Genomic DNA, 24501 nt, shown 5'->3' with positions numbered 1-24501 from the left:
ACATGATGTTCTGTTAACCAGTTGATAATCACTCTCAAGGATGGAAAAAGATGTGAGCTATTAGGGAAGGCAAGAACTATCCTAGCAACAAGCAATAAAACAGAAAACTGTGGAAAATCTGCTTAGTGAAGCCAGGAAAATCTGCATAGAGTAGCGAGGGGAGAAGCTGTTTAAAGGGAAGAATAAACCAACAATTAAACAAAAAGAAGGGAGGTTAAAAAAAGCATGCAGACTGCCATTTCTATCATTATAGGCTCACTGCTGTGCACTGAATGCTTTGTTGGATGAGATAGAGATAGAGAGATAGAGATTAATAGAAAGAATAGAAAGTGTGCCATAGTGGTTAAGATTTTGGATTTCAAACCCTGAGATTGTGGGTCAAATCCTCCTACTGTCATGGTGTGACCATGACTAAATCACTTCACATACCTGTGTTTCCAACAGAAACATTACATGAATGTAGCCAGTTGTATAACAAATGTTGTAAGTCAACTTCGATAGTGGAATCAGCCAAATTATGTAAATGTGCAGGGGGATTCACTCGAAAGAGGCCCTGAAAATTCTGTAATAACTCTCGCTAGGACAAAGCAATCTGAACAAAACAACACGCAATGTGCTCCTCAGTATATGGAGCTTCGAACAAGCAGGGATGCCCCTGTGTTGGAGCCATGAGGTTGGTGCCAGACTGCTATCACGACATTTAACTTTGGAGTGCATACCGCCAGTACCCCTTCACTCAGTTACTCGACTTCTCATCAGGATTGTGGTGGTGTACAGTATTGAGCAGCCCGTCTTCATGGTGTCGAACCTATTGGGTCACCAATTCGGTTAAGCGATGTCAGAATCATCTGGATGATCGTGAGTTAACTGAAGGTTACTTCTAGCAAGATGGAGCAACGTGTCACACATTGGTAAGGAGCATGACAGAAATTGAGTCCTTGTTCGGCAGCAGAGTCATTTCAAAGGGGCTTTGGCCACCACGGTCACCAGATTTGACACCACCAAACTGCTTCCTTTGGGGTCTGCTCAAAGGAAAAGTCTATGGGAACACGCCTTGCACTGTGGTAGATTTGAATTGAAACATCCAATGTGAATTTGCTGCTATTCCCCCTGAGATGCTTGCTGATATGTTCAGGAACATGGAGCACCGCATCGAAATGTGTCTGGCAGAAAATGGAAACCACTTCCAGCATGACATATAATGCAATCGATGCCACATACGTCAAGTTATAGAGCGTATATTTTTGGTTCAGATTGCTTCATCCTAATGGAAGTTACAACAGAATATTCGGGGCCTCTTTCGAGTGAATCTCCCTGTATAAGAGACACGATGTAATAGTTAAATGGCTATGATGGGTATCAAATAATAAATGCAACTATATGATAGACAGATTAGATAGATAGATCTGTAATAGCCACATATGAAAGACAGTATGAAAGGGCACTATATAATAAACATATGCAACACTGTATAATAAATAAAAAGAGCAGTATGGTAATGCAGTTGTAGGTCAGGTGGATTGGCCTAGCTAAGCTGGCCTGTGTGTGTGTTCACTCTGAGATGGACTGGCACTCTATTCAGTTGTTGTTCCTGCCTTGTATCTGATGCTTGCTGGGATAGACTCCAGCTTCCCTGTGATTCTCTCCTGGAAAAGTAGGTTGATAAAGTGGACAGACGAATAATAAATAACTTGATATGGAAGACACCACATAACAACTAGCTAGATAAACATGAAAGGAACTTTATATTAGCTACTTATGAAAGACACCATTTAATAGATAGCTATACAGAAATGAAATACCCTCACAGATAGATGTTGCTTTTTGGTGTAATTGGAAGGATTAGAAAATTACTGGGATTAGTCCAAGAACATACAAACAAAGATGCTCATTGATTAGAAGCTTTTCATTTGTTCCAGTGTGGGTCAGTGCTTAAATGTACGTGCTATAATGGGCCAGTTCCCTTGTGCCCAATTGTTGCTGGCATAGGCTCCAGCTCCCATTGTCCTGCTTGTTTAGAAAATGGATGGATGAATGCTTGGATGGATTATTATCCATCTGTCTATTTAGTAGACCATGCTGTGTAAAGCTGAAATCAAGACTTTGTTCACCAATAGGGGAGAGAGGTCAGAGGTCATACACATTCCAGGCTTGTTTAAAGAATCATGTAGTGAAATAAGTCATACATTGCAGTTTTTTGTTCATCAGTCACACTCACCCTGCACATTGACGTCCTTAATCTTGTTCTCGGGCACCCGGTACCACACGTCGACCAAACTGGCTGCGTGGATGACCACATCGACCCCTTCAGTGATACTCATCATGGTTGGCAGGTGGGTGATGTCCCCTTGTAGGAGTTTCACTTTTGTTTTTTCTGAAACAGAACAAATCAACAAAGTTCCTGATGAATTCTAGGATGGGGTGTTAAGAGCGGGTTGGCAGGAGATATGAAAACAGATGTTAGCCCATGATGCCTAGCTCTGTCTAATCACATGAATTCCCACAGACAAACCAAACCGCGTAGCAGCATGATCAAGCAGCGTGTAACATCTAAGGTCCGGCTAAGTGCAGACTGAAGAGAAGACAGAAGTGCTGGCTCATTCTCTTTCACAATCTCCTCGATAAGGCAAACACCACAAGGGTACCACAGGCTTCCTTCTACCACACAGGCCGGAGCGTTCACCTTCCTCCTTGTGATTCTGCTGGCTTTATTTTGAAAAGAATATGTGACTCTGTTAACTCCTGTGTTCTTCACATTTAGAAATGGGCACTCCTCCTCTAATCTTGAAAGTAAAATGTTCTCAGAGTACCTGCCAGCAGCAAACGGCACTGGTGGACGGGCAACGACAGGCACCAACCTCAGCTGCAGTGACCGTAGACCATGGCAATGACATTCAGCTGGCTGCAAATAGTCTAAACTCAGCTGGTGGTGGCACACTTTTCAAATATTCTTTAACAGATTTCTATAATGTTTTAGTAATGATACAATCTCTATGTATATAAAATCCAACGTCTGTCTGTCTGTCCGCTTTTCACGATAGAACTACTTAACGGTTTTAACCTTAACAGTGAGGGTTGTGTGTCATCTGCTGATACTAAGAGTCTACTTGGCTGGTGGCTGGAGGTGCAGTCATTAGGAAAAGAGCAGTGAAGATAACATACAGTCTTGAGGGGAGCCAGTTCTGATGGTCAAGGGGGCGAGAGATACGTCTCCCCAGCTTCTCCCATTGTGTCCTGTTAGTTAGATTCAGATGGGAGAGCTTCTTCAGCACCAAGAAAGGAATTAAAGCATTAAATACAAGGGTAATCCTGTGTGCTTTTTCACAAGGCAGCTTTGCGCCGCTCTAAGAAGCTCTCAGAGCTTTGCTGCTTCGTTGAGGGTTCCAACAGCCCTTCACTTTCAGTTTCCACATGCAACTGCCAGCAGTTCAGGTCATCTGGTCATTTTTTGTTTCCATAAACCGACTGACAGCACGACTGCAAGGAATCAAACAGTTTCTCGTGCCAAGATAGCAAACGCCGGAAAAAAAAACAAGTGCAGGATTTCTGTAATTTCCTCTCATTATAAACAGCTTTACGGCAACATCAATAAACACCACATGGCGAGGTTACCCCTGGGCAATTCAGTGCAGTTTTTCACTGGTACACCTGTAAATCGTTTCTTCTTTTATTCTCCTTGTGGCGTGTAACCATTTTATTGTTTATTTGCTTGCGTAACGCTTCTCTTCCATACCCATAGGTTCACGACCCTGAACTAAACCTGCCATGTGTGTTAGAGGGTGGGTTCCGCTGTCCCAAGTACTCCATTACAGGTATGTTCCTGATCTCCATTACCTAGTCCTCTGCCCCACACTACTAAATATTACTGATTTTACACAGGATATGTTGCAGTGGTCGATAGTCGCTACCTCCCACACTGGGATGGATAAGAGGTGTGCAGACGGCACCAGAGATTCAAACTCAAGTACTTTCTTGCTTCTGTTTTAACAGCCAGGTAACCTTCACAGAATTACGAAACAAGGGAGACTGTAGCCATTTTACATGAAGTCACAACGTTGCAGAAATGTTGTTTGTAACAGCATTAGTGGTGAGAAAAGTTCAGTTCCACTACTGTGCTGTTGCACAGATCATAACAGTTTTAACATAAAAATGTACTTTGCGGTATAACCCTTATTAACATCTCATTTGCAAACATACAGATAAACAAGATGTGTAATGTTAATGGAGGTTACATAATACAGTATGTCTACGCTTATTGTTTTGTATCCATGGGCACTGATTAGTCATAAACACTGAGGAACAAAAATGATAGGCTTCAGTGGCAATAACAGAGATAATAATATGAAGAAGGATAATAATTATCAAGCTAGCACAGCATGCATAGATAGATCGATAGATCGATCGATCACAATGTAACATATGTCACACACGTGTGAATTGGAGGCAGCTGAAGGGCTTGGAGATGAATGGTAATACATCTGCCCGGGGGTGGCAGGGTGCACTGACGCTCTTTCTAAGTTCCCTGCAGGCCTTTCCCGGGAAATCCCACCAGGAGCCACCGCCTCGACTCAGGACACCCCACTTCCAGTCCCGTCCCCGAGGACGACATCACTTACCCCAGACTCCCTGTAAAGCCTCACACCTTTTCCCTGGAATTCAGTTCTGTTTTGGACTCAGTCTTGTAAACTTGACTAAAACTAAAAGCATTTTCTTTTGCAGCCAGGACACTGTATTATACGGGTGGCTGCCCCAAACCTTGTTACTGTATGTCTTTTGTCCCTTCTTATTACAAATAGAAAGGCAGAATTTCCTAAAGGATAATATTTTTGTGTGTGTGTGTGTGTGTGTGTGTGTGTGTGTGTACAGAATTTGTCATTTTTAGAGGAATCGCACGTCACACTTTCCTCTCGTTTCCCTCACCACCTCCACATTTTACTGTAAATTATCAGAATGACAACTACATAATTGAGAAGGTGGCATGTGAGGTTGCAGGCTTTTAACTTGCATTTTCACAAATAAATCCCCTCGGTGCATACTACAAACACATCAAAAATGGAATTTCCGTTTGATACTTGATATGATCTCTTTTAATTTTTGTGGTGGTTCATCACACCCACATACAAAGCAGATTCTCAAGCTAATTGGTTAAAACGTTCTTAAGCAAAAAGAGCAAAAATCATCTGACAAAGGGATACAGGAGGGTGGGATAATCAAAAGAACGCTAATAATTAGGAAGTGTTTTGTGGCTCCGGTGTTAAAGGAGTAGCCTGATGGAGTTCCGCACATTTAACACAGTTGGGGAAGTCTGTTAAAATGAAATAACAGATGAAAATGTAATGAAATATCGAGGGTATTCAGTGCAGAAAACACATATTGTCTCTTTGAGCCCACTTGTGACAAAGACCTGCTTCCGTGCTCACCATCACTTAACTGCTTCTTTTCTTTAAACATCGCCCTCATTGTCTTTATAGTAAGGTATTGAATTCTTTTTATTGTTGCTAATTTGATGCACTTTGACAAAACTGTTACTTAGAAAGCTGCTATATTTTTGTTTAAGTTGTTTTTTCAAACCGTACTATAATATCTAATTGTATAGCATGCCAGGCCAATAAGTGGAACAATAAGTTTACCTGGATTTAACTGAATCAATAACTAAAATGCATTAATTCAAATTAAGTGAACTAATTCAAATTGAACTGAACTGAGTGCATTTAATTAATGGACATTAAAATGAATTGAAATTAGTTAAGTGAATTGTTTGCCCCCTGGAGTGTAGATGTTCACACTGACAGGGTGCACCATCTCTTTAATCGTGTGTGCTTATGGTGGCCGAGATCCTTTCTTTTAAATGATGAACAGACTTGGTTCAATACAGTTTGTGGTATCTTGTTTGACCGTCAAAGCAGGATATCACAGTGTGGGATGTTAGGCCATAACCTGCTTTTCTAGACCTTTTATTGGCTAACTACATATTTGATTACATCTTGTCTGAAGAACGGGCCTGAATTGCCTCAGATGCCTTCATATTGTAATCGATTTATTTATCCAATAAAAGGTGTCATTTTGCTTGATTGTCACTACATTCATAATGGCTAACACGGTACAACACCCTAGTACTGTAGATCATTCTATAAATATAACAAAGGTTTTGTTCTCTAAACACATTGTTAGACTGATTTGAAGGACACTACAGGTTTGTCAGGTCCGATTATCACATGCATGGTGAAGTTTTTGCTTACGTGTGCTAATCAACATGCAACATGTCACACTGCTTTACCTCAAAACGTCTTACCTGAAACACCTCAGAGCAATGTTAGTATCATAGAAGAAAATTCCAGAAGAGGTTCCGTATATTCTATTAACAACACATCTTTCAGACCAAATGCACAAAAAACAACTTGCGTCCACTGCCAGACCTCTAACATCTCTATAAGCAAACAGCGAGGTGTAGTTGGTGAAAGCTTTGGACTTCAAATCCCACTACTGACACATTGTGATCATGAGCAAGTTACTTCACCAGCCTGTACTCTATCAAATATTTTACGTTGCCTTAGATGAATGTGACAGCCAGATATATAATCTATATATATATCCTTCTATATAAAAGTGGTCAGGATTGTCCTTCCGTCCCGTGAGTGCTACGCAGGCGCGGAGTTTCATACACGCCCCGTACATTTTGCAATGCACGATGGGATTTGTAGTTTTGTTTTTCCAGGTAAAAGATGATTTTCTACTCCAGACTGTGCGATATCTTCTACTTCTTTCTTACTATATAAAAGCGGTCAGGATTGTCCTTCCGTCCCGTGAGTGGAAAGCGTAGTGGTATTCCGCTTATCACAGACTTACTTCTTGCAGCTTGCGGTACGAAGCGACATGATGTGAGCAGAGTTCTGGTGCTCCCATCTTTCCCTTGCTTTTGTGCGTGATGCGCTGGAAAAATAGACAAAATTATGTCTGGAAATAATTAATGTTGATGGAGTACAAATGCCTCACCGCGTAGTAAATATTAGGGGGGTTCAAAGGGGTGACCTCAATATAGAAAAAAAGGTCCGTGTGAGGGGGTGAGGTTGTTGGGAGTAAAGTCTTGTTTATTAAGAATAAGTTCTTCTTAAGTTTTAATTGGGACGATGTACAAGTAAAATTTAAAGCCAAAAATAAAAGTGCTAGAGAGCTGGCTGAATCCTGGTTATCAAATGAGAACGCCATCAACAGACACTTGGACATAAATCCAGCATATACAAACTCCGCTTAGCTAGCGATACCTGTTTGTTCAGCAGACATTATCATCTACAGATTGTTAAGGAGTGACGTTTGATGTTTTTGAGAGAGAGATCAGAGCTCCATGTGCTTAAGAGGGTAGCTGCTGATTGCCAGAGATATTACGGCCAGATCCTTTTCTCCCCTTGCGGGTAATGCTCTCCCATCAGAGCTGAACACGATCAGATATAGTGCCAATGTCTATTGATTTTTAAAGTTTGTCCTGTTTCGTTACTATGTGGGCGCAGCCACGGGGTACAACTAGTAATATTATATACCGTAGGTAGCATTTTCTCATTCTTGCTTGCCAGATTGGCTCACTCTTGTTTCCTCTGCTCTGTTGCCATTGAGCATGTATGCTAGTATTAGCAACATCCTTCACATCTCCTACAACTCTGTGATGGCCATTGTGGTGTCCTGGTTTGGTAGCATCACTTCAGGAGAGGCCTACGAGATTAATAAGCTGATTAAGAAGGCAGGCCTCAGTTATGGGATGCCCTCTGGACCCGCTGGAGGAAGTAGTGGAGAAGAGAATGAAGGATAAACTGAGAGCCGCTATGAATAATGCTGTAAATCCTCACACTGAATAAGAAATGCTTACTGGGGCTCCTTATATACCAACAGGCACATGCCTTTATATTATGCCTAACTGGGACTGGGAATGCTCTCTTAATCTTTAGCCAAGAAGCCAACACTTTCTGTCATTTTGAACTGCATTGTAAATTTGCTTTGTAAAGTACAGAGAGTACCAAATTTAAAATTGTATAAAACAAAATATCAAATGGTTGAATAAACAATAAAAAAGTGATTAGTTTCTATAACCATGCAGTGATGCTCAGTGACCCTGGTGAAGAGCAGCGGCCATCCGCTCGCAGATCACAGACCCTTAACTCGGTGCTTTACCTCTCCTTCCTGTCTCATCATATTTTATAAAGTTTTGACATCTTATCTAGAGTAACCACACTAAAGCCAAGTGAACTGGTGCAGAGCACCGACTTCCTGACCGCTTTCTGTCCCCATGAGCTGTTGACCTGGCTGGTGGGAGCAGCATGGGTTGGGGGTTTCCAGGTTTAAAGCATAAGAGCAAACATGATACCACTAAGCCCACCTGCACTCTTTTATTTGGATCACCTGGGCCTGTCGGCCCACTCATGTGTATTTTCCACGGGGGCAGAGGTGCATTTATGTAACTTCACTGCACCTTTGTGGAGGAGCTCTTGTGGATCTGGGTGCACATGTGAGGTGGATTAGCTACAAGGTGCGGGGGGTTTCCATGGAGCCTACGAAAGTAGGTTAAGAAAGACTTTTAGTAAATCGGAGCACCTGAGGGCTAAAAGCAGGCTTTTTTTTTTTTAAATTAAGTGGATTTCATAATTGCCACTTTTTTGGTTTTTTTATTGACTTGTTCCATTATTAACTAGGTTACCCAATGAACTCTGAAGTGACATGGAAGATTGTATGTAATCTGACCTAGAAATCCAGCCATAGATAAGGAGATCCAATGAACCGCCTGCCTGCAGCTCTGCCCCCCTTATCTCTCTTATCTTCTCTACAGAGTCCATGAGGGACGAGGCTACCAGGGTGATGCCCATCAGTGCCTTGACTTGTAACCCTGAGCAGGACAGACCTCAAATCCAATCTAATTACAAAACTGGCAGGTCAAAACAACTCACACTGTAGAGATATGGAAAGAATGAGTTATACTGAATCAGGAAAGTCACTTTAGATCAGGACTTACCATGGAAAGGCACTATATAAACGTCATGAGGTGTCCACACCACTCTGTGACTCTGACTGAACCTGCCAGTGCTCTGAATGCTGAAATGCAGGAACACTGGGGTGTCATACTGTGATACTATTATAAAAAACTTGGGACTGCAGCAAGGCTCTATACAAAATCACACCAAATGTAGTGTATGTGCGACATAAAGAGCAGGTGCTCAGAAATGTGGAAACAATGACAATAAACTGTATGTGTAAAGTAACATGAGGCAGAGTTCATGGAGGAAAGGAAAGGAGTTTTCTAAATCTTGCTACTTTTTGTATTTTTAAATGTGTCATCTAAGTTGCCAGTGTCCGTATTATCCATCCATCTATCCATTATCCAACCCACTATATCCTAACTACAGGGTCATGGGGATCTGCTGGAGCCAATCCCAGCCAACACAGGGCGCAAGGCAGGAAACAAACCGCGGGCAGGGTGCCAGCCCGCCGCAGTGTCCGTATTATAGAACCATGAAAACAATTGGGCATAACTAAGATTTCGAATTGTGTGTTACTGTGAAAAGGCACTATATAAAATGACATACTTTTTCAGTCCCCACCACTATTGCACTTTAAGACTGCCATTGTTCACACTGTTTAGATATGGAAAGTGTTTTGTTGAACCACACCTGTACAGAGACATGGACCTGTGTTCACAGTGGAAAGACACTATATAAAAACAAAAAAAAAAAAACCGACAAGGTCAATGTCTCTACCGTGTTGCTCTTAAAAAGTCACTTAATCCCCAGTGTTCATACTATAGAAACTATATGGAAACAATTTTCTTGAACTGTATCTCTCTATTATAATAAAAAAAAAATCCTGGGATGAGACGAGACTTTTTAGCCTGGGAAGAGACGTGACTTTTTCAGAGAGATAATTTCATATGCCGCGAGATGAGACTTTGTGACAAGAGATTTAACCGCACCAGAACCCAGAAATAAAAGACAAAGAGGAGTCTGAGTGTCTGGGCTTGCGAGTGTCCTGATAATAATTGCGAGCAGCAGAGATGCGAAGTGGATGGTGCGTAGCACATGCCAGCGAATCCCCTAGTATGTATATATATATATATATATATATATATATATATATATATATATATATATATAGAGTGGTATGCTGGGATAGTATTGCTATGGAAAGACAACTATATAAAATCCTAAGGCCTGCGCCACCACCACCTACTCAAAGCATCATGAGGCACCAACATTGATGGACTGAAAGCCAGAAGTCTACGTGACCATCATCATCAGGTCCTTCCATGAAAACCCTAAATACAAAGAGGACTGTTTGATTTACGTTAGGTAAATTGCCCAGAGGGGACTGGGCGGTCTCTTGGTCTGGAACCCCTACAGATTTTATTTTTTTCTCTAGCCTTTGGAGTTTTTTTTTGTTTTTTCTGTCCACCCTGGCCATCGGACCTTACTCTTATTCTATGTTAATTAATGTTGACTTCTGTTTATCTTTTATTGTGTCTTCTATTTCTCTATTCATTTTGTAAAGCACTTTGAGCTACATTTTTTTTGTATGAATATGTGCTATATAAATAAATGTTGATTGATTGATTGATTGACAAGATCAGATCCTGACAGCACGTTATACTGAATGAGACCCTTCAGCCCCTCAGCATGCACATTACGGAAACAATTTTGTCTTGTACAGTAACTTGAGCGTGTGGTCATGAAAGAAAGGCACAAAACAAAACCACAAAATCTGCTTTTGATACTGTGATATCATCATCATTATTATTCTGAAACTATATTATTTTGAATGAGTCACTTGAGCTGTCATAGCTCATGTTATAAAGGCACAATACAAAGACACTACTATTCACAATAATGAAATATAGAAAAATGTTGTGACTTGGGAGCATGTTTACAAAACAAAGATGCTACACAAAATGACAAAGTCACATTCTGATACTGTATTATTATTATTATTATTATTATTCAAATTGTAATTACTATTGCGGTTTTTATAATTTATCATTTTGAATGAGTCACTTAAGCTGGTAGAGTTCAAGTTATAAAGACATTATACAAAACCACAAGTTAGCAAGTTGAAAATATTATTATTATTACTAGGGGGCTTTGTCCCCTGCTCGCTTCGCCTGCCAACCCCCTGGCCTTTTCGCATCTCTGCCGCTCGCGTATGTGGATTTCACTTTCACCAAACAACAAATCTTTGAATTCTCACGGATACGCCTCTTCATTGGGAAGAAACACTACTTTTCTGTGATGGCAACACGAATTAGTCAATCTGCAAGTCTCCAAATTAAAGTTTAAATCCAAACAATATATTTGATCTCTTTTCGCTGTCACCGAGTAATAATTTACGTTTGTTTGCGCTAATGCGATCTTTACTATCATTTTTTGAGAATTTTGAATTTTAGTACTTTCATTATCTCTCTCATGCTCTGCATGTGTACCACGCCAACATTTTTAAATTATTTACGATGTTCTTCTTTGTCATCTACTCTTTGCCTTATATTTCCATCCCCGGGTGCAGTTAAATCTCTTGCCACAAAGTCTCATCTCGTGGGACTTGACAGTATCTCTCGTCTCAGGCTAAAAAGTCTTGTCTCATCCCAGGATTTTTTTTATATAAATAGAGAGATTATTATTGGAGTTACTATTAAACCATTTTTCTTATAGTGTATTAATATTCTGTAATGGACTGGTGTCCTGTCCAGTTGCTGTTCCTGTCTTGCACTTGGAGCCTTGCTTTTACCTGTGATCCTGCTCAGGATAAGTGGGTTTCAAAAATGCATGTATGAATATATTACTATTATTTTTATCATCATCTATTTTCCTAAATGAGTCCTCAAGCTGCCAGAATTCACTTTATAAAAATATTCAAGCCAATTGTGTTAAGCTGTACCTCTAAGGTGTTCCAGGACTGTACTGCTGATTTTCAGACTGCAGAAGAGCAGTGACGTGTTGCTCTTAATTAAACGTGCAGGTAAGAGTCTCACTGTCCTCGGTCCACGTGACAACACTGATACTAAAACTACTAAGAAATGGAGGAGTGCGGTTTCATCTGTCAATGTGAAGTGAACTTATAAGGGGGGCAGTGCTGCACGCACACACACACACATATACACACACACACACACACACACACACACGCACACACACACTATTACATGAACTTCCCTTTTGCTATCTTTCTTCATGACTACATGACAGTCAGGAAGGCCAACTGATGTTAGTTAGTTAATCCAAACAGGCGGTGTGGATTCTGTGGGCCAACTAAAGATCTCGTTTACCGTTCACCTCTTTTCTTCCTTCACATATTTGCCCAACCGATTTGCTAAATAACTGACATTTTGTATGAGACAGTTTGTTCTGCTGCAATTTAGCATTCTCTTCCTGCACGCCTTGCACTTACCTAATTGACCTAACAGTTACATAAAGTTATTACAGCTTTGCAAATATTTTCATTTCACAAGACCAGGAGCCAACAACTTGAAAGTCATTGCAGGGTAGAATTTCCTCCTGTTAATCATAGAGAATCCACTGCATCCACTGAACAGGATCATCTCCAGACAGAGGAGCAGCTTCAGCGACAGACTGCTGTCACCGTTCTGCTCCACTGACAGACTGAGGAGATCGTTTCTCTCCCACACTATGCAACCCTTCAATTCCACCCGGGGGGGTAAACATTAACATTATACAAAGTTATTGTCTGTTATACCTGCATTTTTATCACTCTTTAATTTAATATTGTTTTTTATTAGTATGCTGCTGCTGGAGTATGTGAATTTCCCCTTGGGATTAATAAAGTATCTATCTATTGGCTTTTTTTTTTTGGAGGAGAGAAAATGAGGTTTGGAAGAATTGATTCATGACTCAGAAACTGAGCCTACATATAGTCGGTTGAATGACAGCACTCACCGGCCCACCAGTCTGCAGAACACTCCAGACTAATAATGCGCACTTTCAGTTAGTCTCCTAATCCGTGTGGCACTATCAGAAGTTACAGAGCCCTAAGAACTTGTATCCATTATGTCTCAGTGAAGAGGACTACAGAAGAATGAACAGAACAGAACTGATTTAGTACTCGGAGTAATACCCAAAACAGTAGGCCTGAAAATGTTCAGTGGTGGAATTGCATTGGCCATGTCAGGGTGGGTGGTCCTGAAGCACCTGCTAGGTTGTGCCAGATGCTGGTGCCAAGTCTATAACCAGCCTGATGGAACATTGAGATGGTTACACTCCAGACTAATAATGCACACTTTCTGTTAGTCTCCTAATCCGTGTGGCACCATCAAGTTACAGAGCCCTAAGAACTCATATCCGTCACATCTCAATGAATAACAGGATAGAACTGAGTAAGTACTCAGAGTAATACTTAAAATCATGGTGGTAAACTAAGAATAGTAGGCCTCAAAGTGTTCAGTGGTGGAACTGCATTGACCGTGTCATATGGGTGGGTCCTGAAGCACCGGTTAGGCTGTGCCAGATGCTGGTGCAAGTCTATAACCAGCCTGATGGAACATTGAGATGGTTACACTCCAGAGATAGACCTTCATGTTCATTTTGAATCCAACTTAAACATCATGACCCCCACCTCAAATTTGACCATCTAGGAGAGTCCAAGATGATAGTCTGAAAGGCTACGTGGGCCACCTACCAGAACAGTGTTTAACAACTGAACGATGGTACACAGTGGGCTGGTACTCCATTGCAGGAGCCTCAGCAGGGTGACTTGGACTACTGTGTTTCACGAGAGGACCATAGGTCCGAGTGTTTCTAGTAATATTTAAAACAATTAAAAGAAAGCAAAAGAGTCCCATTTCTAAATGTGATAACCATGGAAATAATGAATTTACCACAGCTATAAAGTTTATTTCATTAATTCCTTTCACAATCTTGGTGGACTGAGCCGCCAAGTTGAGTTGCCAGTCTATTGCCGCGTACACTCAATGTCACACTGCCATGTGGCAGCAGCTTATAGTTACCAGTCCACCTACCTTGCCCATCTTTAATTTACCTGCCAAATTACTGAGATCACAAGGATGTCGTTTTTGCAACCTCTCTTTTCATTTTACAAAACATTGATGCAACACAGAAGTCTGCTGTCATGCCTGTCAGCCGTGGTTCCCTGGAGCGGAAGTGAGCAGGGTCCACTCAACCCCTCCAACTCTGCGCTCAGCACCTTCCCTCCGTCCCCACTCACCCGTGCTCAGGTTCTCCAAGCTGTGGTCCACACGCAGGTCGAAGAGTCTGATCTCCGAGATGTTGTGTCCTCGCTCAAGAAAGAGCTTCACCAGGTGGTAACCGAGGAATCCGCAGCCACCGGTTATGAGGTACACCAGGCCGCGCTCTTGCTCCATCTCCTTCTGTGGTGTGCTCTGGATTTCCAGTGGATCCTGAGGTATCAAAACAGAAATATCCAGGATTTTTATCAACATGATGGTATCACACACAAATAGCAAATCAAACTAAATGTCTTGAGTTAATTTAAAGTAAGACAAGATTCTTGGGTTCATCAGGGCTGTGTTCTGCTCCTACTCTGTTAAATGCTTGTATGGACTGGGTGTTGGGCAAGGCCGTGGGGTCTAGCGGCTAGGGGGCATCTGTTAGAAGAAAGATTCACGGATCTTGACTTTGCTGACAATGCTGTGATCTTCGTGGAGTCAATGGAGGCTCCAATCGGGGTTCTCGAGAGACTGAGCAAGGAGTCCGAGTGTCTGGGCTTGTGAGGGTCCTTATAAAAACCCAACATCCAGGCCTCTAATGACCTCTTGGGCACAGCCATCAGCAGTGTGTCTGTTTGTGGAGAGAGTGTCGACCTCGTGGAGAGGTTTGCTTACCTCAGCACTGATATTCATGTCTTTGGTGACTGTTTCTATGAAGTCAGTAGACAGATTGGGAGAGCATGGTGGGTCATGCGGTCACTGGAAAGGGGTGTGTGGTGCTCTTAATATCTCAGCAAAAGTACAAAGGTCTAAGTCTTTAGAGTCCTAGTGCTACCTGTTTGTGGGACATGGACGCTATCCAGTGACCTGAGATGAAGACTGGACTCCTTTGGTACTGTGTCTCTTCAGAGAATCCTTGGGTACCATTGGTTTGACTTTGTGTCGTTCATGGAGTCCCGAATGAAGCATATGACCTGCATTGTGAGGGAGTGCCAGTTACGGCACTGCAGCCATGTGGCGCGATTCCCCAGTGGTGATCCAGCTTGCAGGATCTTCATTGTTGAGGACCCGAGTGGCTAGACGAGGCCAAAGGGACCCCCACTTAACACCAGGCTGCGGCAGATAGAGGGTTATTTCAGGAGGGTATGACTGGACCGCATGTTTTGTCATGTGGTGGGTGTGCTGTACCAGTGCATGCTGACCTGACCTCTCTCATGATGTTCTACTTATTTGCACCTGATCCTAATTTGAGGTGTTTGAGGTAGTGGCAAGTGTTGAGGTATGCTCAGACTTTTTCCACATATAGAATTTGCGGTTATGTTTATTTAAATCACACAATGGAAACATAAAAAGTAAATGTGTGCTGAAGTTTGTTAAATTATATCACCTTTATCTACAGATTGTTACACATGCACATCAGATGAACACCTTCCATGCTCATCCAAGGTATAAGATACAATACCCCACTGAAGCGAGAGGAGGTGCTAATGCTAACACCACCATCTTTATTTCTCCCCCACAACACTGAGGTACAACTAACCCCGGCCCTTCCGGTCAGAAGACTATAAAATCCCGACATTCCCCGAATGCCAGCATCTCATTTGGAGCTGGACTTGCTCAAGAATGGAGCTCCACAAGCCAGGCCCTCTTACTTTAAGAAGTCAGGAAGGTCCTCATGAGCCTGTTGAGTTTATTTATAATTAAAAGGGGAGACCCAAAACTTCCTTGGACTCGCCTGGTGTTCTGTCCACCCATCTACAAATTATTGTTCAAATGAAGAACAACTCTTGCTATGTCCACCACATATGTATGAAATGAATTAACGTTTCATGGGGTGCACTCACATTTTTTTTTTTTTGTTTTTTATATAAACGTGGCTGTAATTTCACAGCCGCTCGATCCCGGTGTGTTTGTTGTTCCAGTTGCATTACGTAAATGTAACTTGTGCAAAGTTTAACAAATGAATCTAATTTTAACTGACAAATGCTTACCCAAGCCTTCACCTTAAGCTCTTTTCACAAAGACAGTACATTCAGTAGAGACAAACTTCCGAGTACCATTTTCATATCTTTACATGACTCAAAGGCAATTTTTCAAATCCCATTTGCAGTGTTAATCGGCCTCATGAATAAAACACAATTCGGCAAAAGAGCCGCTTGCTTCCAGAACCTTCCTTCCCTTCCAGCTTACTTTCCCCCAAGCTGATTCACAGTTTAAGTTCTATTCATTGTCCAGATGGCTTCAAGTTTCTCATCACAGTTACTCGCACAGTGCCACTGTAAGTTTTAAAAAAATATTGAAAATGTTGCTTGGGACAACTTGTGTAATTCACTTGTTATCTTGGTAATTTTTTATGTGGAATCATATTTTGAAACCCTGGAAAGATGAACCGTGCCAGCTTGTAGGACTCATAGACTGGGCTTGGGCTTGAAATCAACATTCCTGTGGAACTCAATAACCACAATAATGCGAGTGTCAGAATTACTGGCACAACTTCAGCTATACGCTAGACCCGAGTGCTGCTGATATACGCCTTGTCTTTTTTATTTGTTCACTTGGTCTTTCAAAACACTTTCCAGATTTCTTCAAACATTTGCAGGTTAGAACATTAGAACACTCTAGACGAGAACAGGCCATTCAACCCAAAAAAGCTCGCCAGTCCTATCCACTTATTTCTTCCAAAAAAACATCAAGTCGAGTTTTGAAAGTTCAAAACGTCTTACTGTCTACCACACTACTTGGTTGCTTATTCCAAGTGTCTATCGTTCTTTGTGTAAAGAGAAACTTCCAAATGTTTGTGTGAAATTTACCCTTAAGTTTCCAACTGTGTCCCCGTGTTCTTGATGAACTCATTTTAAAATAACAGTCTTGAGCCACTGTAATAATTCTCTTCATAATTTTAAACACTTCAATCATTTCTAATCTTAATCTTTTTATTTAAACTGTAAAGACTCAGCTCTTTTAATCTTTCCTCATCACTCATTCCCTGTAGCCCTGGACTCAGCCTAGTCGCTCTTCTCTGGACCTTCTCTAGCGCTGCTATGTCCTTTTTGTAGCCTGAAGACCAAAACTGCAAACAGTACTCAAGATGAGGCCTCACCAGTGCATTATAAAGGTTGAGCAGAACCTCTTGTGACTTGTACTGCACACATCAAGGCGCTATATAACCTAACATTCTGTTAGCCTTCTTAATGGCTTCTGAACACTGTCGGGAAGTCGCTAGCTTAGACTCCACTACAACTCCTAAGTCCTTCTCATAAGGTGTACTCTCGGTTTTCTGACCGCCCATTGTGTATTCAAACCTCACATTTTTACTTCCTATGTGTAATACTTTACATTTACTGACATTAAATTTCATCGTCCAGAAATCTGCCCAAGCCTGTCTGCTATCTAAGTCCTTCTGTGATGATATAACGGATTCCAAATTATCTGCTAATCCACCTATCTTGGTATCATCTGCAAACTTAACCAGCTTGTTACTTATATTCCTATCTAAATCATTTATATATATTAAAAATATCAACGGCCCTAACACACTGACCCCTGCTGGTCACCACTCTTAACATCGGCCAGTTCTGATGAGGTTCCTCGCACCATCACCCTCTGCTTCCTGTGTCTGAGCCAATTCTGCACCCATCTAAAAAATCCCCCTGAACTCCCACTTCTTTTAATTTGATGCCCAACCTCTCACGTGGAACCTTATCAAATGCTTTCTGAAAGTCCAGATAAATAATATCATATTTAAGGTCAAAATAGGTTAGGTTAGGTCAATGGTGTGACTCTAAAATTATAAGAATGAATTAATGGACCTTGTGACGTTCCTGCTGGGGTAGACCTCAGCTCTGGACAAACCTTACGGAGGTTAGATTAGTGGTTCCCAAACGAGATCCTGGGGACCCCCTGTGGCTGCAGGTATTTGTTCCAACCAGATTCACAATTGGTGATAATAATCATTTTAATTAACTGGTCTTGTTTATTCTTCTCTTATTCTGCATTCAGAAAAACACAAGAGTATGGTTTACACATTTACTAGCCGTCCCCCACGGCCTCGCCCGTGTAGAGTAGTGAAACAGGACAGCGAGGAGGGCCATGCCCGGCTCCCCACTCTGACGTCATGCTTCATCCTCCCCTTGGATTACTGTGAATATATTGCTCCCGCAAGCGAGCTATGATTCTTAACGTGATGAGAGAAGTCGCCAAATCAACCGGAGCAAATTCAAGCAAATTCTAGAAAAAAAACAATCTAAATCTGTTCTCTCGTTCGCTAGCTAAGCGCAGATTTAAGATACACACCGAGGCTGGCGCGTGAGTGAGGAGGTCCCTGTTGAGTCTCTCTCAGATTCACGCAAATATATCGGTACCACAAGTAAATTATGATACTTAGTGCAATGAGAGAAGCAAAATCAACTGGAATGTTCAAGCAAATCATAGGAGAAAAAAAAACGACAATCTAAATCCGTTGAGTAGTTCTCTCGTGAAAAGTGGACAGACAGATAGACATTGGATTTAATATACAGGGTAATCCAGATCTAATTATGCAGATTCAGATCGTCTGGATGACTTTGATTTATACGGGGACGATTCCAGTTCGGTGCGAAGATGATTCTTCATATCGTCAGTTCGCACACTTCTCGATGGTCCGGGATTTTTCCAGTGAATTTCTATGTAATAAACTTAATAAGTTATAGTGTAATAAAAATGCATAATTAGATCTGGACCACCCTATATATATAATTTCTATTTCTATTTTTTCTAGCATTTCTATTTTTTTTCTAAAGCTGGAAATGCTTAACTCTCTCATGTTGTTTCCCTATTGATTTACCCTTTTATGTGTTGTTTGCTCCCTTCATTTAAGCCTCTTATTCTTTCGGCTGCTCCCGTTAGGGGTCGCCACAGCAGATCATCTTCTTCCATATCTTTCTGTTCTCTGCATCTTGTTCTGTTACACCCATCACCTGCATGTCCTCTCTCACCACATCCATACACCTTCTCTTAGACCTTCCTCTCTTCTCCTCTTCCCTGGCAGGCCTATCCTTAGCATTCTTCTCCCAATATGCTCATCATCTCTCCTCTGCCCATGTCCAAACCAGCGCAATCTCGCCTCTCTGACTTTGTCTCCCAACCGTCCTACTTGAGCTGACCCTCTAATGTCCTCATTTCTAATCCTATCCATCCTCGTCACACCCAATGCAAATCTTAGCATCTTTAACTCTGCCACCTCCAGCTCTGTCTCCTACTCTCTGGTCAGTGCCACTGTCTCCAATCCATATAACATAGCTAGAGTGACAATTAACAAACAGCACTACAGACACCCAGGATGATGAAAGCTGCAACGGCTTCAGTGTCAGACCCGCTAATTAGTAAATAATCAATTAGATAACAAAAAAGCAGAATGAAAATTAGGTTGAAAATGCTGTTAACGACTTCAACAAAAACCTATCTATTCCCCACATATTTTTATTAAAATGTAATGAGCAAGGGCGGCATGGTGGCACAGTGGTAGCACTGCTGCCTCACAGTAAGGAGACCCGGGTTCGCATGCATGTTCTCCCCATGTCTGAGTGGGTTTCCTCCCACAGTCCAAAGACATGCAGGTTAGGTGCTCTGACGATCCTAAATTGGCCTTAGTGTGTGCTTGGTGTGTGTGCACTGTGGTGGGCTGGCACCCTGCCCAGGGTTTGTTCCTGCCTTGCGCCCTGTGCTAGCTGGGATTGGCTCCAGCAGACCTCCCGTGACCCTGTGTTAGGTTATAGCAGTTTGGAAAATGACTGACTGACAGTAATAAGCAAACTTAGTTTGTAATTTCTACATTGACTCCAAAACACAGAAACTGGGAAATAATGACTCACTTAATTAGGCTAAGAGTCCAATGAAAAACAGAAGTTGGTTGGAACAAAAAGCTGCAGCTGCAGTGGGCCCTTCAGGACCGAGTTTGGGAAGCACTGGGTTAGATAATTGAACAGTTACAGACATATTACGGTTCCTTCTGGTAACTGCGAGACCCAACTTGATTTTTGGTCATGCTGTGTGCCTGGCCTGATGCTTAACATGCTTAACCACTCTGAGGCGTATTTTTTTTTTCTGATATAGCATATAGATAAGTAATTATTGAATACATAATTAGCTATAATAATCTGTTTTTATCTTAGCAATATGAATAGCAGAAATGGGTGTGTCTCTCTAAGGTGATGTTCTCTGGGGATTTTGCTGGAATTTACAGCCATTTGGAGAAAAAAAAGATGAAATCAGCAAGGGGGCAAATACTTTTGCACAAAACAATTTTTCAAACTGCTGACTGGCAGGATCTGTCATTAATCCTATGACAGGAAGCATCATTTCGACAAAAAACATGACAAACGAGAAGACGGGCTCTAGCTCTTCTAAATACACCAACACACACACACACACACACACACACACAGAGGGTTCAACTGGGAACAGCAGCACTTAAAAGGTGGCCGTTTGTATTTCACAAGGCTTCACTTTGGGCAGATCAAAAGGGACACAGCTTCTCCTATTTGATAACTCAGAGTGAAAATGTCTCAAAACACAAGTGCAATTCTGACCAAGGTTGTTTTCAGCCTCCATTACGGGAATCTGCTGGGTTTCTTGTTGTTCGTTGAATTCAAAAGCCACCGAGTGCCTTGTTACGTTAAGTCGTACATTTAGGGAAGGCCCCTGGGTTCAGAATGAAGAAAACAAACAAACCTCACTTGGTATTTCTGGATGTTAAATAATCACACGCTGCCTTCCTGTTCTCTATTTTTATTCTTCTTTTGATGTTCAGTTTTTTCCTCAGCCATCATAAGGTTTACTAACCGGTTTATGTATATTTTCCTATAATTGTAATTTGGTGATTAAAAAAAGAAATAAATCATAAAATATTCTATTAGCAAAGACACCAATAAACTGATCAACACTAAAAGCAAGAGGTAGTATGAATACAAATTTTAATTAAAAAAATAATCCTTCATTCATTCTACCATCCTATCATCCTACCGTCTACTCCATACAGGGTTGTGAGGAGCCAGAGACCATGCCAGCATCTCGGGGTTCAAGGGGAGACCACCATGCATGCAAAGCAACTCTTAGCTCGCAAGGACCAGACTGGAGATGCCAATCTATCGAAACTCCACGTCCTTGGGGAGTAAGAAGAAGCTGGGGAACCCGATGAAAAGCCTCACCGCTATGGAAGGACTGGGCAGACAAACACGGACAACACAGAAGACAGAAGCCAGGCAATAAGAGATGTTAGTGCTAAGTGTCGCACTAAGGGCCTGCTCTGTTGTTATTACTATGATATAATATTATTATTTTTATTATTATTATTATTAGAGTAGTAATAGTGTTGGCTCCAAAATGGAATGGCACTCTGTGCAGTGCTGGTGCCTGCCTTTCTCCCAATGCTCCTGAATACACCATAAACAGACAGACGGATAATAATTCATCCATCCATCCATCCACTCATTTATTTTCCAAACCTGCTTATCCAGACCAGAGATGCAGGGAAGCTGAAGCCTATCCCAGCAGCCACTTGGCACAACTAACCTGGTCCATTAGAGGTCATACAATTAAACATTGACTCATACTGGACAAATGTTACGGTCCCCAAGCAATTTTAGCATGAACGTTGTTTGTATGTTCATACACAAATCCCACCAATCTTCTAATAGTGCCAGCTACAATAAAATCAGCATCTGTTAATCAGATTATTTAATTTCTGTCCATTACATGCTGTGTCTTTCATATGCAAAAATTACATAGTGCCTTTTATATTTATATAGCTACCAATCTGTTACATAACACTTTCATATTTATTTACTATCCATCCATTTTCCTAGTCCTGCTTATCCAATGTAGGTTCAGAGGAAACCTGGAGCAGAGTAAAGTCATACGTCAGGGGACAATTTAGCTTCACCAACCCACCTAACCTGCACAGCTTTGGACTGGGACAGCAACACCCATGAAGACTCCATGCAAGGAGTACCCAGAACTTGAACCCTGGTCTCCATGTTACACGGCAGAGGCAATACAACTATGCTACTGTCCTGTCATCATTATTTATTACTGTATATATTGCTGTATTTATTATATAGTGTTCTTTCACAGTATCTTTCATGGGCAACTATGACAAAGTGATTTCAAGTCTATCCATCCATCTGTCTGTTATATAGTGCTTTTCATATCCATCTGTTATATAGTGCCTTTCACCTCTGTCTATCTGTTATATAATGCCTTTCACATCTAGATGTCTGTCTGTTATATACTGCCTTTCACATCTATCTGTTATATAGTGCCTTTCATATCCATCTATCTGCTATATAGTGTCCTTTATATCCATCTATAGATCTGTATATCTGTTATATAGTGCCATTCACATCTATCTTTGTTATATAGTGCCATTCACATCTATCTCTGTTATATTGTGCCTTTCACATCTATCTGTCCGTCTGTCGGTTTCTTTCTATCAATCTCCCCACGTAAGCCAGCCAGGCCAGCGCGGGCGTCGCACGTTGTCACCCTGCAATGTTTATTCCCCTCGAGGTCCGAATTCCTGGTAGCGGAGGAGGCCGTGGGTGACCAGATGGGAACTTACCCTGATGTGATTTTCAGGGCTATCTGGTCACGCCACGCCACGGCACGGAGCGGACATTGGAGTCTACGTGATTTCTCGGATGTGCTTAGGAATGCAATAAGTCCGCACGCCCTCAGATCGTAAGTCAAACACACACACGGGAAAATTTTTTTTTCAGCATACACCTCTTACCGAAATGACTCGTGTGGTGCCGAGGATCCTTCACCGAGCAGCAGTGCTGTCGAAACTGTGGCCGGCGCGGCGGCGATGCCTGGTGCTGTGTTCGCGGTGTGACTTTGCTGATTAAGAGGGAACTCCGGTGGCACTCGGCCCCTCCATATTAGGCACAGAAGAAAAGAGCGTCACTTAAATGTAAACGAACAGTTTCAGGCGCCGAGTCGCAGGTTAGGTTGGGCTCTTGAGCTGCAGGTGAGGTGAAGTGAGGCGTTCACGTCTTCATTTATTTTGCATTCACTTTACCGGGGTGGAGCTTTAATTAACATTGAAAGTCTAAGTAAGCAGCCCGAGATCATTCGGTTTTGGGGCACAATGGAAATTTGCTTCACTACTGACAGACACATTTCATGCCTTCAAGGACATATATGCATTTATGTCCAGCATTCCTTTTTTAATTTCTGGAAGGAACTATATATTTAAAATCCTCTTCTTTCTTAAAAACATCGCACAAGTTTAGACAGAAACTTCAATTGCTGAATCTTGAACTTCCAAATTATTTTGGGGGTGGCTGGGGGGACTTGTAACTGCATGCAGCAGCTCCATAAGAACATCAAGTGTGAAAATACAGTTAGGTCCATAAGTATTGGGGCAGTGAGGCAATTTTCACACTCTTGGTGCTGCACGCCATCACAATGGATTTGAAATGAAGAAATCATTACACCATTGAAGTGTAGGCTTTCAGCATTAAATTCGAAGGCTTTAACAGAAATATAATATGAGCTATTTAGGAATGACAGCCATTTTTTCTTCCTACAGGGTCCTCTCATTTTCAGGGGCTCAAAAGTATTTGGACATTTGGCTGACAAACTGTTCCATAGCCAGGTGGGAGCAGGTCCCCTGTTATATCATTAACTGTTAAGCAGGTAAAAGGTCAGGAATTAAGTGTGGAATTTGCATTTGGAAGCTGTCACTGTGAACTCGGAGGTCCATGAAAGTAAAAACAGGCCATCATTAGGCAGAGAAAACAAAAGAAACCCAGCAGAGAGATATCAGACAGACACACCAGGAGTGGTCAAATCAACCATTTGGTAGATTGATATAGATAAGGAACACACCGGTGAGCTCAGCAACACAAGAAGGTCAGGAAAACCACAGAAGACAACTGTGCTGGATGACTGCAGAATTGTGTCATTGGTGAAGAAGAACCATTCACAACATTTAACCAAACCAAGACCACTTTTTACGAGGCAGATCTATCATTGCCAAAGTCTACAAACAAGAGAAGACCTCATCAAAGTAAAGACAGAGGGTTTACCACAAGGTACAAACCACTGGTACATCTCAGGTGCATCTCAGTAAATTAGAATATTATCGAAATGTTCATTTATTTCAGTAATTCAATTCAAAAAGTGAAACTCATATATTATGTAGATTCATTACACACAGAGTGATATATTTCAAACATTTATTTCTTTTCATTTTGCCTGAATGTGGCCTACAGCTAATGAAAACCCAAAATTCAGTATTTCAGAAAGTTAGAATATTGTGAAAAAGTTCCATATTGTAGACTCCTGTGGCTTCATGC

The 24501-nt window shown here is 41.6% G+C and overlaps 1 protein-coding gene across 1 annotated transcript in view; it reads right to left on the bottom strand.

The window, feature by feature from the left end:
* hsd3b7 (hydroxy-delta-5-steroid dehydrogenase, 3 beta- and steroid delta-isomerase) overlaps positions 1 to 23034 on the bottom strand; it is a 41036-nt gene extending 18002 nt beyond the window's left edge. The window contains exons 1-3 of the mRNA XM_039765149.1: positions 22932 to 23034; positions 14203 to 14395; positions 2219 to 2374 (exon numbers count right to left, since the gene is read on the bottom strand). Coding sequence (XP_039621083.1) covers positions 2219 to 2374; positions 14203 to 14359 — 313 coding nt within the window. The 5' untranslated portion in view covers positions 14360 to 14395; positions 22932 to 23034. The remainder of the gene's footprint in view (positions 1 to 2218; positions 2375 to 14202; positions 14396 to 22931) is intronic.
* Between the last annotated feature and the right edge of the window lie 1467 nt (positions 23035 to 24501).

The sequence above is a fragment of the Polypterus senegalus genome, chromosome 10 (genome assembly GCF_016835505.1).
Source record: "Polypterus senegalus isolate Bchr_013 chromosome 10, ASM1683550v1, whole genome shotgun sequence".
Lineage (NCBI taxonomy): Eukaryota > Metazoa > Chordata > Cladistia > Polypteriformes > Polypteridae > Polypterus > Polypterus senegalus.
The sequence above is the reverse complement of the archived record's forward strand: the minus strand, read 5'-3'. Positions and strand labels throughout refer to the sequence as shown.